The sequence below is a fragment of the Grus americana genome, chromosome 1, assembly GCF_028858705.1.
Source record: "Grus americana isolate bGruAme1 chromosome 1, bGruAme1.mat, whole genome shotgun sequence".
Classification (NCBI taxonomy): domain Eukaryota; kingdom Metazoa; phylum Chordata; class Aves; order Gruiformes; family Gruidae; genus Grus; species Grus americana.
In genome coordinates, this window is record NC_072852.1 from 62,740,857 (window position 1) to 62,756,045 (window position 15,189).

General features: G+C 53.9%; 1 protein-coding gene across 1 annotated transcript; it reads right to left on the reverse strand.

Annotated features, from left to right (window-relative positions):
• Window positions 1–4,144: 4,144 nt before the first annotated feature.
• ASCL1 (achaete-scute family bHLH transcription factor 1) lies at window positions 4,145–6,775 on the reverse strand. Its single transcript, XM_054803392.1, has 2 exons — window positions 5,520–6,775; window positions 4,145–5,312 (listed from the first exon to the last, which is right to left on the reverse strand). The coding sequence occupies exon 1, from the start codon at window positions 6,193–6,195 to the stop codon at window positions 5,542–5,544; it is 654 nt and encodes a 217-aa protein (XP_054659367.1). The 5' UTR covers window positions 6,196–6,775; the 3' UTR covers window positions 4,145–5,312; window positions 5,520–5,541.
• Between the last annotated feature and the right edge of the window lie 8,414 nt (window positions 6,776–15,189).

Below are 15,189 nucleotides of genomic sequence, written 5' to 3' on the forward strand. Positions count from 1 at the left end.
TTGGAGGGAGCAGAAAGCGAAAGGTGAGAACACCTCTGCCGTGCTGCTGTTCCACCGGGTACCTCACGCTTGCTTGGCAGGACCGAGGCAGGAAAGGGTTGAAGACGTAGAGAGACAGTGTGAGTGCGTGTGATGGTCCCGAGAGAAAATATAATTCTGGAGCATGAAACAGAGGGATGAATATCAAGAGAGAACATCCAGCTGCAGGTCCTTTCCCCTTCTTTTTCCAGCTTTTGGATGAACTGCAAAGCTGAGGGGGACTGTTAACAGCCTGGGCCTGTCCATTTGTCTCTCTCTCTACTTCTCTGTCCCTAACCTCCCCCTCCGTCTCCCCTCCCGAAGCTCCGGAGGGTGGAGGTGCGATTCGCTATGCCAGTTTTTTATTTCCAGCACGCTTGACAGGCTGGGCGAGGAAGGCGTTAATGTTTTCTGACAGGCCCCCTCTAATTGTTGGAGCTTTTCTTCTCTGCCTTTTCTGTGAAATTCTGACTTAGGCGAGCAGCATAACAAAATGCTCTGGCATTGAAATGTGCGCTTGCACTACACTGGGCTCGGGGAAACAGCATTATTCATGAAGATTTTCAGCTGTTTTTGTCTTTTAACTAACCTTTGAGTTTGATCAGAGGCTAGCCGGGCTCCCTTTCTCAAAAGGCGGTCTTGGCAACCCGACAATGGAGCCAAACTGTTTTCCCTGTTAAAGAGATAACTATGCCGTTGAGTTGGTACATGGGGGAAATTAATCTTCAGGCGCATACAAATGATAGCTTTACCTCGGTCTGCAATTGCCTGCATGGGATTATTAATAGGACAGGGGTAAGGAGCAGGAAAAATTCAGTCTGGGGCAGGGAACTTAAAAAAAAAAAAAAATCCCAACCCCAAACCCATCATCCCTTTTGATTGCATAAAGCCTGCGATTGATTCCTCACCACTTGCCTTTTGCAGCAGGAATTAGCCCTGCATTGTGCGGCCTGACACGCTAAAAGCGAGCTCGCTTGGGAGCAAGAAGTTGCTGCGCGCTGGGACGGACCGGGGTGGCGGCCGGGGGCGCGGGGGGGAGTGGGGTGGGGGGCGTTCTACCCGCTCCCCTTTCCAAGAGGCGGGGAGGGGGGGAGACACAGAATACCCCCTACACTTCAAGGCGAGCTAATCCCTGAATGCACTGAGTAATACGCGCTGCATTATGGAGCTGCGCGCAGCGGCGAGCCGGGGCGTCCCCCCGGCCATGGCCGCGCCCGCTCGCCTTGGGCAGGTGCCCGCTCTCCTCGCGTGCTGCCTGCCCCCCCCTACACCCCCCCCCCCGACCGCCCCACGGCCAGACACGGGAGCTGCGGAGCGCGGGCGCGGAGCGGGGCGGGCGGCAGCTGCGGAGGGCGTACGCCGCCCCCCCCCCCCCCAGCCCGGCGGGCCCCCGCCGCGCCGCCGCCGCCGGAATAAAGGCTGAGGCGTGACACGCGCGGGGGCAGCGCTGCCCGCTGCCTGCCCGGCCCCCGCAGCCCCCCCTTTGTGCCCCTGGGAGCCCGCACACAAAAGGCAGGACCTGCGCCGCGGGGAGGGGGGGGAGGAAGAAGAAAAAAAAAAATTAAAAGAAAAAGGGGAGGGGGAGAGGAAAAGGAGGGGGAACGAACAAACAAACAAATTTAAAAAAATTAAAAAGGAAAAAGAGGGGGAAAAAGTTTTTAAAAGGGGGGAAAGCGCCCAAGGGTCCCCAAAACCCGGTGCTTAAGGGGCTGGGTGCGGGTCGGCGCCTCTCTCCGAGGGAAAGGTGAGAAAGGCGGGCTGGGGACAAGGGGAGGCTCCCCGGGGTGTCCGCGCCCCTTTCTGGGTGCAGGGCCGAGGGTGCCTCCCCCTCCGCTCTTACCTGAGCGGCGGGGGGCGGGGGGGAGCGGAGGCTCCACGGGGCCGGCGCTGGTCCCGCGCGCGGCCAAAAGTTTGGGCAGGAGAGGGGCCTATGGGAAGGGGGCAGCGGCGGGAGCAGGGATGGGGGGAGAGGGGAAAGCCCACGCCGCGGGGAGGCCCCCCCCGGCTCCGCGGGCGCGGACCCCGCGGGCTGCCGGGCACATCGGAGCGGGGGCGGGGGAGCGGCGCTGCCCACCACCTCCGCGGCCAGACGCGGCAGCGATGGGGGTCTCGCCGTGCTTCCCCGTTGCTGCCCGAGGGTCTTGATTTGGGGGCGGGGGCGGGGGAGCGACTCGGGGTGAGGCATTTGTTAGCGGGACACTTTGCCATCATTACGATAAATAAATACACAGGTAAATAAATTAATAAATCCGTGGCCCAGCAACCTCCATCTGCATATCCACCCCCCGCCCCAGCCCTGAGTAGCTCTAAAACTTATACTGCGCCCAAAGAAGTCCCTGATTTATGGAGTTTACTAATGCTAACTGAATACTGTCTGTCAGGCAGCGCTGAAAGGCTCTCCGCGCTAATACAAGAAAAGGCTTTGTGTTGCTAAGCGATTAGAGCAGATGTAATGAGATTTACCCCAATCCTGCTTTGCCCTTTCCCTATCTTCAGTAAAATTGTGTGTGTGTGTTTTCTTTCTTTCTTTCTTTCGGGAGGGGGCTGAGGGGAAAAGGGAGGGAGGAGGTGGTGAATTTCTGAGCCTGCCTTATACATTGTAGCGAACAACAGCGTAACTTTGCCTTTAGTTTAATGAGTCTGGATATTTACTATTCAGAAGTGAGCAAAAAAGAACACCTGTCTACACAAGGAAGAGAAATTTCGCCTTTGTAAGAGAATGAAACATTATCCTAATGTTATATTCATAGCTATAAATTACTCGCTACACTTTCTTTGCATACCTTATCTGTACACTTGCAAAAGTGGGTAAATAAAAAAGGAGATGCTGTAAAGGGAGAGCGGATGGAGCCATATAACGGTTATTATTTTCATAACTAAACATTAGTTCCACGAGCGGTTAAAACAATGAGTGTTTGTGCTGAAGTAATGAGGGATTTCGTGACCCCAGCGTGGCCCGTCCCCGTCCACCCGTCCTCCCCCCACCCCCCCCGATTAAATCACGTATTGATCATTTCAGGGCGTGGGGGGAGGAGGCGAGGTTGCAAATGTGTATATACTTTTAAAGTAATGCAGAAAGGACTTTACATTTATATGCACACATATATATGTCCATGTATGCATATGTGCGTGCGCATATGTATATAGTTACACAGAGAGAAAATTCCGCGGTGCTCCACCAAAGTTTTTCCCTCCTCTTTTTTAAAAACAGCGCATCGCTCGCAAGTCGACGGCACATTTGTAGCGGAGCGGGCTAGATATTTTTTTTTTAACTCCGTACGACACACTGGCTCTCCCCGGTCTTTGTTGCTTTTTTTTTTTTTTTTTTTTTTTTTTTTGTAAGATGCATTTTGCGCTTTGCTTTCCGCTTGGCTTGGTGCACGCAAACTGAATTTGCAAGTAATGCAGGAGCCAGGCGAAAAGGAAAAAGCGAATTCTGGTCACGTCCTTGCTAACTGACAACAAGCAGGCTAGCCAAAAAAAAAAAAAAAAAGGAAAAAAGAGCGCGGGGGGGGAAGAGTCCAATTTCTTTTTGAGTCTTGGTAATTGGGTACTTTTACAGGCAGATCACGCTATTTGGGTAGAATAACAAGCTTAGAAAGACCAGTGTCTCTAAGCTGCCACCCATTTCTACTACTTTATTTATTTATTTATTTATTTATTTAATTTTATCTCCTTTCGCCTCTCGCTTCCCGTCTTCCCCCCGCCCCCCCCCACCCGACGGTTTTATTTATCCAGCCACTATCTTTGCAGAGGCAACACAGTAGCCCGTGTTTTCGGTGGCGGCGGCTGTGCCTTCCCCCGTGTTTTTCTGCCCCGTTGGGTCAGAGCCCCGGAGGACGGGGTTACACCGCCGAAATGCGGGATGGAGCGCCCTCTTTTTTGGGACTTGGGCTTCGGGGGGAATTCTTTAATGTGCAGTGATTTCAGGAAGGACAATGCAATCATTAATCATCCCCTCGCCTTTTGATTTGGATACACATTTGCAACACAGAAGGGCAAGAAAACAATGGTGATACCGCTAGATCTTTGCATATTTATATAGAGATAGATAAAGATATATATGTTACATCCATCAAATACAAACACTTCATATGCAACTTAGCTCCGGCATAACATCATTTAACAGTTTGTCCTTACATTCATCGTTGTCAATGGCAGAAAGAAAAAAAATTGCATGCAGTAGGCAGCCGATCATTTTAATTAAAAAAAGTTTTATTACGAAACTAGTTTGTATAAAACAGGGTTATACAGGACCTTTGTAAGTTTGTAATAAAACAGTAAGAAAAGGCAGTAGCATGGGGAGGGGGTTGTTTGTTTGCTTGTGTATTTTTTTTTTCAAAAGGCAGCATATAAAAACAAATGGCTACCATTTTGCGTTTGGACAATAGCTGCATAAACTTTGTTCACTTTGAACATTGTTTAATAACATTATTAATACATTAACAAAGTTTCTATAAAGTAAGACACGTTGGTGCTAAAGTACATCTGGAGGAAATCCAAGTCCTTTACAAAACCACATACAAAAATGGCAGTTGTAAGGTAACGTCGACTACAAGTCTAAACATGAAGAGGTAATAAGCATTACATATTAAAAAAAGTATCAAGATATACACATTTTAAACCATTTGTACAAAACCTCTATAAATCTCTCTCTCTCTTATGTACAAAAATAGCTTAATATATCCCCAACCGGGTTAGGATAGATACAAATAGATTTTCTTATAATAAAAAAATTAACAAAAAAAAGATTGGAAGCATTCTATGATGGAACCGAGAGGAAAAGCTTGGGGAGAGGGGAGTGAGAGGCGCAGGGAATGGGGGGGGGGGGGGAGACGGGGCTCCAGGAGTTTCTTTGAGTACAGCATAGCTTAATTTCAGCATCTCCACAAACATCGGGGAACTAACTTTGTCCACAGAGTGATGAACGCCAGTCTCTGAAAGGCCGCGGCGGGGCCGGGGTGCGGAGAGGAGGGGATGCCTTTCTGCTGGGGAGGAGGAAGAGCTCCTCCGCCCGGCCGGGGCCGCCGCGGTTCGCCCGCGGGACACCCGCTCCGCCGGGGCGCAGTCCGTGGCGGCGCGACGGAGTGCAAAGGCCGACGGGGCTCCGGGGGCTGGGGGCGGCCGCCCCGACCGCCCCCGCGGCGCGCAGCGCTGTGCCCGCCCGCCGAGAGACGTGCCCGCACCGCCCTCCGACGGCGGGGGAGAGGGAAATGCAACAGGTTCTTTTTCTGGGTGGATTTTTGTCTGTCTTTCTGTGTGTGATATATTTTTTTTTCCCTTTTGCAACTGTCCTGTAACAATAAAAGAGAGAGGAGATCAGAGCCGCGCCGGGACCAGCGCAGCGCCGGGCTGCCGGAGCCGCTCGTAAGTACCGCGGGACGCGCGGCGCCCGTCTGCGGGGGCACCCCGGCTGCGCCCCCTCCCCAGCGGCTGCATCCCCGCCGCCCCGCGGCCCCACTCCCCGGCCTCCCCCCGCCCGTCCGCGGGCGCGCACCCACCTGCCGCGGTGCCCGCCGGCGCTCAGAACCAGCTGGTGAAGTCGAGCAGCTCCTGCTCCTCGGGGCTGAGCGGGTCGTAGGAGCCTTCGTCGGAGGAGTAGGAGGAGACGGGGGAGCCCGCCATGGAGTTCATGTCGTGGGAGTAGCTGGGCGAGATGGTGGGAGAGAGGACGCCGGCCTGGAAGGCGGCGCTGACGGCGTCGTGCTCGTCGAGCAGCTGCTGCAGGGCGCGGATGTACTCGACGGCGGAGCGGAGCGTCTCCACTTTGCTCATCTTCTTGTTGGCGGCGCCGTTGGGGACGTGCTCCCGCAGGGTGGCGAAGCCCAGGTTCACCAGCTTCACCCGGTTGCGCTCCCGCTCGTTGCGCCGCGCCACGGCCGCCGGCTGCTGCTGCGGCAGGCTGTACCCGAAGCCGCTGAAGTTGAGCCGCCGCTTGCAGCGCATCAGCTCCGGCGAGGCCGAGCGCTGCCGCTTGGCGGCCCGCGGCGCAGAGGGCTTGCCGCCCGGCGACGGCTGCCCGCCCGCCGGGCTCAGCTGCGGCGGCGGCGCCCCCGGCGGCGGCCCCGGCGGGGCGGCGGCGGCGGCGGCCACCGCCGCAGCGAAGAAGCACGCCGGCTGCAGGAAGGGCGGCTGCCCGGCGCCGCTGGCCATCCTGGCGGGGCTGCCGCTGGCCATGGGCGCGGGGGCGTCCTGCGAGGCGGGGGCGCCCGAGCGGCGGCCGGTCCGCGTCCCCCCGCCACCAAAAAAAAATTTAAAAAGAGGGGAAAAAAAAAATAATTTGCGGCGGTCGCTTAAAAAAAAAAAATAGGTGTCGGAGGGCAGGGGGAAAGGGGCTCCAAAAGGAGCGGGCGGCGGAGCCGGGCGGGCGGGCGGCCGGGGATGGCGGGCGGCTCTGCCCGCCCCCCTCCCTCTCGCCCTCCGTGCGGCAGCCGCGGGGAGGCTCGTGGCGCTCGCGTGTGCGCAGGCTGCTTTGCAAAGCCCCTTTTGCAAAAAAGTGGCTGGGGATTGTGTCTCTTATAAGGGGCGGACGGGGCTCGCCCCCCCCCCCTCCTACACACACACACACACACACACACGCACGCACTCTACCCCCGCCGCCCCCCCGTGCTCACACACACACACACACGCACGCACACGCACACTCTGCACCTTGCGCCTTCCACGCTCCCCGGCTTTGCCGGTAGCGGCCGGGGGCCACGGAGCGCCGCCGCCTTTTCAGCGCGGGGGGGGACACGACGACACACAGCACACATAGATATACATACACATACACACACACACACACACACCCCCCACCCCCCCCCCCGCGGCCCCCGGCACACACGCGCTGGCCGCTGCACGGCCCCGCCCCCCTCCACCGCCCCCCGGTGCCCGCTCCCCCGCCCCCGCCCCGCCGCCCCCACCCCTCGCGGGTTTGTTGTTGCAAGTGCGTGCGCCCGGCGCGTGCCGCGCTCCCGGCCCTGAGCAAACACCCGCGCCGGGGCGCCGCGCGGGGCGGTGGCGCTGGCGGGCGCGGCCCGGCGGGGCGGGAGGCGGCGCGCGTGGGCCGCCGCGGGGAGGGGGCTGAAGGGGGGGGGGGTGTCGCGACTCCGGTGGGGGGGGGCGGGGTGCAGGCGAAAGGGAAAGGGGGGAGCTTTGCCTGGGAAGGGGGGTGCCCGAGCGCCGTTTGCTGCCGCGTCCTCCCCGCCGAGGTGGGGTGCGCGCCGGGGCGCTGCTGCGGCGGGATGAGGGCTACGGAGGGGGTGGCTGCCCGGGGAGCCGGGGTACAGGCAGGTGCGGACAGCCCCGGGAGGTGCGGGGCATCCTGTGCTCCGGCTGCCGCCGGCACGCTCGGGAGCTGGGGGCGACCTTCGCGGCACCTGCCAGGGTTTGGAGGGGAGGGCTGCCGTGCCCGCAGTGCTGGCACGGAGGCGTCCCGTGGCGCGGGCAGGCAGGCTGGTGCACGCCCGCCGGAGAAGCGCCCTTGCCAGCGCCGGGACGCGGCGTGTGCATATGCGCAGGCAGCCGGGAAGGGAAACTTCTCCGTGCGCGGGGAACCGCGAAAGAGCGGTTTTGTCCCTGTCCCTGGGAAGCACCGGGATGCCCGGTACCGCTTCCTTCGCACACCAAGTGCCGCGGGCCTGAGTCTCCCGAGTGTCCGCGACGCGTCGCCCGGGAAGGCGGGGGGGGGAGGCTGCTCCCCTCACAGCGGCGGGAGCGGCGTGTGCTCGGCGCTGCACGCGCCCCGCGAGCGGCCTGATGGCTCTATTAGCTTGCGACAACGGCGGGTGAACCGGTGCGGTGTTACGAGGAGTGCTGCTCACAGCAGCAGCGTGCATAGCTTCGGGAGAAGTCACCTTGAGTTACCCCCTTGAAATTCTCAGTGCCAAGGGGCGAGCCTGCCTGGAGAGAAAGGACAACACCCCCCACCCCCCCCACCCCCCAGCCTTAGGTGCATCCAAAGTGGATGGTACCTGCAAAGTCTGAGTGCCGCAGCACTGCCACTGCCACGGGAGGAGAAGGTTTGTCTTGAAGGACAGCGTAACGTCTGGGTGTGCTAAGCAGAGCAGGCAGAAGTGGAATCAGCGCTCCCGTTGCTGCCAGAGCCCATTTTCCAGGTCACACTGTCTGCTTGCTGGTCCTGGGGAGCTCTCTGAGCCCCTGCTGCCTTCTGTGGCACCTTGCAAAGTGGGAACAGGTCACAACCTTTCCCAGCTGGCCATGGCATTTGCTTGTAACTGGGGAGTCAGAATGGGCCTGGCCTATGCAGAAATTACTCTTGCTGTCAGGTGAAGTCTTGCTTGTGACTCAGGGCCACATGTGGAAAAGCAGTGCTGAGGTGCTGAGAGTTTGAGGCTGCCATGACTCGGTGGTCACACCGACCCTTGGGGCGCTGGGGGTGTGGGCAACCTGGGAGACATGGCCAGGCTCAGCACTGGGGCATGCTGGTGGCCCTGCTGTTGGCACGAGCAGCAGTGAGGACCTTCTCTCTCTGCCCTCCTGCCTTTCACTTACCCACGTATCTGTGCAAGCTTTAACAGATTTTCTGCCTTCAGCTCTGTCTTATCTCCACCTCTCTCTGCACCTCTCCACTCTGAAAACTCGGAGGTGTGCGCTCTCTAGCCCCCTAAAAAAAAGCAGAGCAATGGTATGACAGCCTTGCCATAGGTGAGATTATGGCTCTTAGGAAGTCCCTGGCAAGTGGCTTTCATCACTGGTGCTCACACCAGCCATAAAGCATGGAAGGAGAGGACCTGCATAGTCCCTGTTCAGGTTTCAGTGGAAATGAGTGCAAAAAATAAGCCCTGCTCTGCTGCTGGCCTCAATTACAGCAGCCTGGAGCTGTAGAGATCATTTCTTCTCATATGCTACTGCATCTCTGACCCTGGCTGGGCATGCGAGTGTAAACAGTGATAAGCAGCAACGTTGTATGGCAGAACCTTAAGGTGCACCTGCTAACCAGCCTTTTAGTAATTTTTAACGTGGCAGCTTTTACTGCACCTGCATGATGAAAAAGGTGAAATAATTCTGTCTGGTCTAACCTCTACCATATTTCTTTCAGGGCCCTCTTCACTGGTCACTGAGTTTCTGATTTTTAGCCTACTGTCTCATTGCATGTGAAGCATATTAAATGATTTTATTCTCTCTTGGGCAGGACAGCCAGAGCTAAGCAGGATAAAAAAATTTGTACAGGCAGCTCTCCCTCTTCAGTTCCAAGTCTTCTGGATGGTTTGTTCGACATCCCTTGTCTGACATCAGAATTCTCTGCACTGGAAATAGTTGTTGCATCATCAGCTCCATGTTGTGACATCACTGGAGTGAGAGAACAGTACTGAACCAGCCCTGCAATTTGCATCCCAGTGCTTTGGGAAGCAGCAACAGAAATATCAAAATCATTGCAGCCCTGTAAACTGTATACATATTTAAACAGAGTAACTCTTCTGGAGCAGCCCACTACCAGAACTGGTGTGGAAACACCATGTAGGGAAATTCCTGCCTTTTTTTTCCCCCGAAATGGCAGAATGAGAGCGGCATTTCTGGGTCCCTCCTTCTCGAGTCTCAGAGGGCTCTTAAAAAGGCAAAAGACGTGAAGCTCAGAGGTCACCGAGTGTAACTCGCATGTAATTTTCCTCCGTGGCTCTGTCCCCGCAGGGCTCCCCTGACTCTGGGGCCGGAGGGGTGAGGAGGGGGAGCAGAGCCTTTTCCGCCCTTTGCCCAGCACGGCCCTCGCCATCCGCTACCGCCGGGGAACAAACTCACCCCTCACGTTGTCCGAAGTAAGGACAATCTTGCCAGCTCCCCTCTCTGCTCACTGTGCAGAGTAAGGGGTCTGGGGCTGCCAGATTTATAGATAATAAATAATGTTTCAAGGTTCCCTTGCCTCCACCCACTTGTATGCACAGTCCTGCACCTGCACTTTGAAATTCTTAATTCTAACATAATGATAAATAGACCTTGCCCTTTTCATTGGGCTTTTTTTTCCCCTCCCCCCCCCCTTTTTTTAATCTTGAACTGTCATTATTTTATAGCGGCTTTTTGTGTGCCTAAATTGTAGCCACACTCATGAGGTCTTTTGAAGTCCTCGCTTTTTTTTTTTTTTTAAACTTTGGTATGCCGGTGGTGTTTTTTTTCGCCCCTTTTCTTTTTTAAAGGCCATTTACGTTATGATTAAATGCCGTCTTGGAAAAGCAGAACGAAAGTCGTTAATCTATATAGATCTTCAAAGAATCGATACATTCGGGACTTCTGTAGGATTTGTTACACTCCATTTTGTTACAGTAGGCAGCTCGTCTGGATTTGGGCACATGTGTTTCTCTCCCTCCCCTCGCCCTCCCCCTCCCCTTTCCAGCTTCCCCCCCAAGAGTGAAAATAAAGTAAAAGGTCTTTCATGGTAAACAAAACCAGCTTATTCTCCACATAGAACACATGAATAGCTGGAAAAAAAACTTACAATAAATGGTGCATTTTTTTCTCTGCTGGGTATAGCATTCAAGATCAGTCCAGTATTCAAGAAGCAGTCCATTTTTTGCTCAGCAAGAGAGTTTAGAAAAGAAGCGTGGGGTCTATTCAAGGATCTTTTCCCCCTTCACAATTGCTGGGCTTTATGAAACCTATCTTCCATGCCTTGTCAGAGTATTTCTGGGGACCAATTAGTGCTTTGTTGCAAGGCTTCTTTGCTGAATCTTTGAGCAGCAAGAAAAAGCTCTCTTGAGTCTCCCCTTATTTTGACTATTTCAGTCATTACTCAGTGTAATAATTAATATGACAACTGGACGCTGAAGTTTGTATAGAAACACCTCGGCTGCAGGAGTGAGCGTGCAGTGGGTGGTAACAAGCTACAGATCAGACCGAGAAGCCACACACACAAGGAAGGAAAAAAAAAAAAAAAAAAAAAAAAGAGGGAGAGAGAATAATGAATGAAAAGAAAGAGAGAAAGAATAAAGATAAATAAATAGTTGGCGCAACCTGAAGAAACATAATACAGACTTGGAAGTAGGAAAAAAAAAAAAAGGCAATTAGGAGGGAGGGGAGGGCGACCCCAGAGAGGTAAACTTATTTTGAAACAGTTTCTATGTGAATATAATTTTCAAAACTTTGCTACTTTCAGAAGGCAGGAAAGCGAATTCTCCTTGACGACTAGTTCCTTCGGGTAAGTAATTTTCAAGGAGCATCTGCCGACACTTTTCCATACTTGATGAACTTTAAGGTCTCTTCCTAAGCGTCCCTTCACAGAAAGGAGGACTTTGAGCATTAAACCGTGTTCGTGAGTAATTGTTGCCCTTCCTGCCCCGGGCGGACAGAGGCTAGTCCTCGGGATAGCGAGTTGTACGAATTTCTTAGTGTTGTATCGTCTACCAGAGGAATAAAGTCTGTGACCCAAATGAAGAATTAAAAATGACGTTTGACCAGGGACACTGCTGAATTCTTCTCGAGAGGCGTCTTGGGATGAACACTCATCCCTTTGCAGACATTTCTTGGGCTGCCAATTAGGGCATAATAAATAATTAGAGGTTTTAAGCATATTAGATACAGCTCATGCTAATGAGCTACATCAGGTCTTGTGCTAACCTGAAGTGACAGTTTGCATATAGGGCTGCAAAAAAAAAAAAAAAAAAAAAAGCAGCCGCGACAGTGGCCCCCACCCCCCGGGCTCAGTCCCGGCCCGCTCGCCCCTCCGCCGCCCCCGCGGGTCCCGCCGGGCGCTGCCGCCCGCCGACGCCGGGGTGCGGGGTGTCCCCGGCCCTCCGCGCCCGCGGAGCGGGTCCTTCGCCGGGTGGCCCCATTGTGCGGCCACGCGTCCCGCGTCCATCACAGCCCCGGGGGATAAATCACACCGGGCTGCCCCCCCGCCTCCTCCCATCGCCACTTTTTGGAGAGCTAAATTTCGGAAGCTGGGGGGGGTGTTTTTCCCGGCGCCTCCGCGGTGGTAGTCCCCTGGAAGGAGGGGTGGGAGGGGGGTTTGGGTGATGCCTGCAGTAGCCTGGGAGGCGGACCCCCCCCATCCCCGGGGGCAGGCGACGGGGAGAGCCGGGTGTCCGTCACCGGCCCCCGCCCCCCCTCCCCGCTCCCCCTGCCCGCTCCCCCTCCCCGCTCCCGGCTTCGGCGGCCGCTGCCGTGAGGACACAGTGCCACCTCCCGGCCACGCCGCGCTCCGGAGGGAGTAGGACGGGGAAAACTCGTCTGGGAAGGGGATGGGTGCTGCCAAAAAACATTTAGCAGCGGGCTGCAGGAGATGTCGGGGAGCCCGGCTCTGCAAGGATGGGGGATGTGGTGGAAGGTTTTGCAACCGCAATGTAGACTGGGGTGCGAGGAACAGCAGCCTGGCTGGCATGTAGTGGAGAGCTGCAGCACCCAGAGACCTCTGGTACGTGCATGTACAGTATCGATAAAGGGGGACCCTCCCTGCTCCTTGCCATCACACCCCTCTCCCCTCCCCCGAGATACTCACTGAATCCTCATTTGGGAATTTTTCAGGAGCTTCTGATTCTACTAGTAAAGCTTCTGTCCATTGCTCACTTCTCCCTCAAACTGACTGGGACATCCTGAAGCAGCAGGGCAGGCAGGGAGCTGCAGGCCAAGGATAGTCCCAGTGTCCGTACACAGGAAGGGACATCCCTGCCCAAACTAGAAAACACACAGCTCTGGGGAAGACGTCACTCTGCAAATACTGGCTAAAGGCAGAGGCGGGAAAGAGCAGTCTGAAAAGCAGCCAAAGTCTGTGGCCCTTTGAACTCGCATCATGCCGGCCAGGGGAACCAGCCAAATTTCAGTGCAAAGAGCCTTCTTAGTTGTGGCTGAGCAGCACAGACAGGAATGGATCTGTGTGGTGCGTGTGCGTGCATGTCTGTGTGCGTGTCTCTAGAAAGTGTGTGTTTCCGAGGACGAAAAGTTGTTTTTAGATGGAGGCGATGTGGGACATCAGTCCATAGCTGCATATGATTGAAAGGAGTGGGGTTGCACAGTGCTGCAACAAGAGCCCGGAGCAGGACTCATAGACCCAAAGCTCAAGTGCTCACCCTGGGGCTGGGGAACCAGACACACGGGGCAACTTGAAACCCAAGTGGGAAATCCCAGTTAGCAATGTCACTGCACGGGGATGGACCCGTGCTTGGTATGCTGAACTAGTAGTTCAAAGAAGACAGGCAAGCTCAGGCAATTTGGATTCTGAAATTCTCCAGGGTAAACAGTACTGATGCAATTGTGTGTTCATACCATAATGACACTGGACAGACACACACAGAGCTTTGCTCCAGAACAAGATAATTTGGGAATTCCTCCTGGCAAGAAGGAGCTTTGCTTCCCCCAGTCAGTGCCTTTTTGCTACCAGGCAACCTCTGACAGTCCAGGCTGATGAAACAGTGAACTGGTGGCAATACACTGGTGATATTATTATGATTATTTAGCAATAAGAGTAAGAGATAAGCTTGCAACATAAATAGAAAAAACAAGGGGTAGGAGGAGTCAAAAATAATTACGAGGCTTGAGCAGTATTTTGCATACCCAATATTTCACTTTGCCTTGCCATTACTGTCAGGGTAGAGTGAACAGAGGGTGTAATATGTAAGAAAAGGAGAGGAAGGGATGGAAGAAAGGGAAAAAAAAGACTAAATGCATGTAAAAGCCACAGAGAAGGAAAAGAAATAGATCAAAGATTAGTGAAAAGAGAAGGAAAAAAGAGAGAAAGAGGAAGGCACAAACAAATGACAGAAAAAAATAGTTTATGACTTTGGATGCCATAGTTATTTTGGCCAGCCGTAGGACATGTGTTTAAGTTTTTTAAAATCTAGTTGAAAAATATGCCAGGTAGCGAGGCACGGTGTGTGGGGAAAGTAAACAAGACCAGCTGCTGGAGGTTGTCTTGTCCTGCACAGGGACTACTACAATCAGTGTTGTCACCATCCTCATCTCACTGTTTTCTTTTTTTGCAAGGTGGCCTTCAATATCCCTATCATGCATAGGACTGTGCCTGGTGCTGCATAAACACAGGACACAAAATACTGTCTCCCATAGTGAACCTAATTGGCTGAGCAGTTCAAAAATAGTAGTTTTTATACTGCTGGCAATTACCAAGGTTAACCTCCCTTTCCCCTACTGCCCCATCTCTCCTTGCCCCAACCTGCTGCCATGATGTCAGCAGGGACCAGTGTGTTATGTGTGTATCACATCTGGGTGCCTGCCTTGACCTGTCAGCTCACACCGCAGGCTTGCTGCTCGCTTCAGAAAATAACTTTCTACTCCTGCATGTAGCCTTAGGATGCACAAACAAGCAGCTGTTCTGAAAAAGGTATGTATTCACATCCAAAGCACTGAGCTACTTCAGATGCACATTATACAGTCAATAATTTTAGTGGACTGGATTCTGACTCCATAGTCATGGAGCTCCACATGGGTTTGGACTGAGATCCCTGAAAGTGTTTTCCTACTGTGAGGCTGATCAGATTTAACAGCTCTTGGATTTTGTAAGTACAACTAATTCACGGTAAGTCTTTATTAGTACTCACCAATCTGAGTTGTCTCTGGTGCATACAGTAGAGTTTCCCTCAAGGCTAAAAAAACTGTAAAGAGATAATTCCTCTATTTCACTGAAGTATAGCAAGATTACCTACCTTGACATAGCTTGTCTCAGTACAGATTTTATCCTTCCGTATAACAAGACAGATACTTGATCAGCTGTTCCCCTGCCCTCTGGTATTGGGCTACAGTGTTCCCTCAACCCTTTTGGTGACTCTTCCTAAATCTGAAATAATTCACGCACCCCCACCCCGTTCCCCTTGTAGCTCTCCACAGCTGACACTATATGCAAATACACATATATCTTCCGCAGTTCTTCTGCATCCTCCTGCCCTTTAGCTCTGACCTACTCTTCCCTGCTCCTTTTCTTCCTTTACCTTCTTCCCTTTCTCCATGTCCAGACTCATATCACAGTGTGAGGTTCACGCAGCTAACTTGTGTTTCACACTTCCTTTGCACTGGATATCTCTCTCCAATGTCCGGTGCGTGTAGCGATGTCTCCTGCTCTTTGACCTCTTGGATGCAGCCCAAAAGGTCCTACTAAAGGACAAATCCCCCTGCTGCTGTGCTGTACCACAGCCCTCCCTGGACACATGTCTGTCATCCAAAGAGCAGATCCTGGAGAACATCTGATCTCCGGTCACGTGGAGTGAGCCCTGATGGGAAACCCACCTGAAG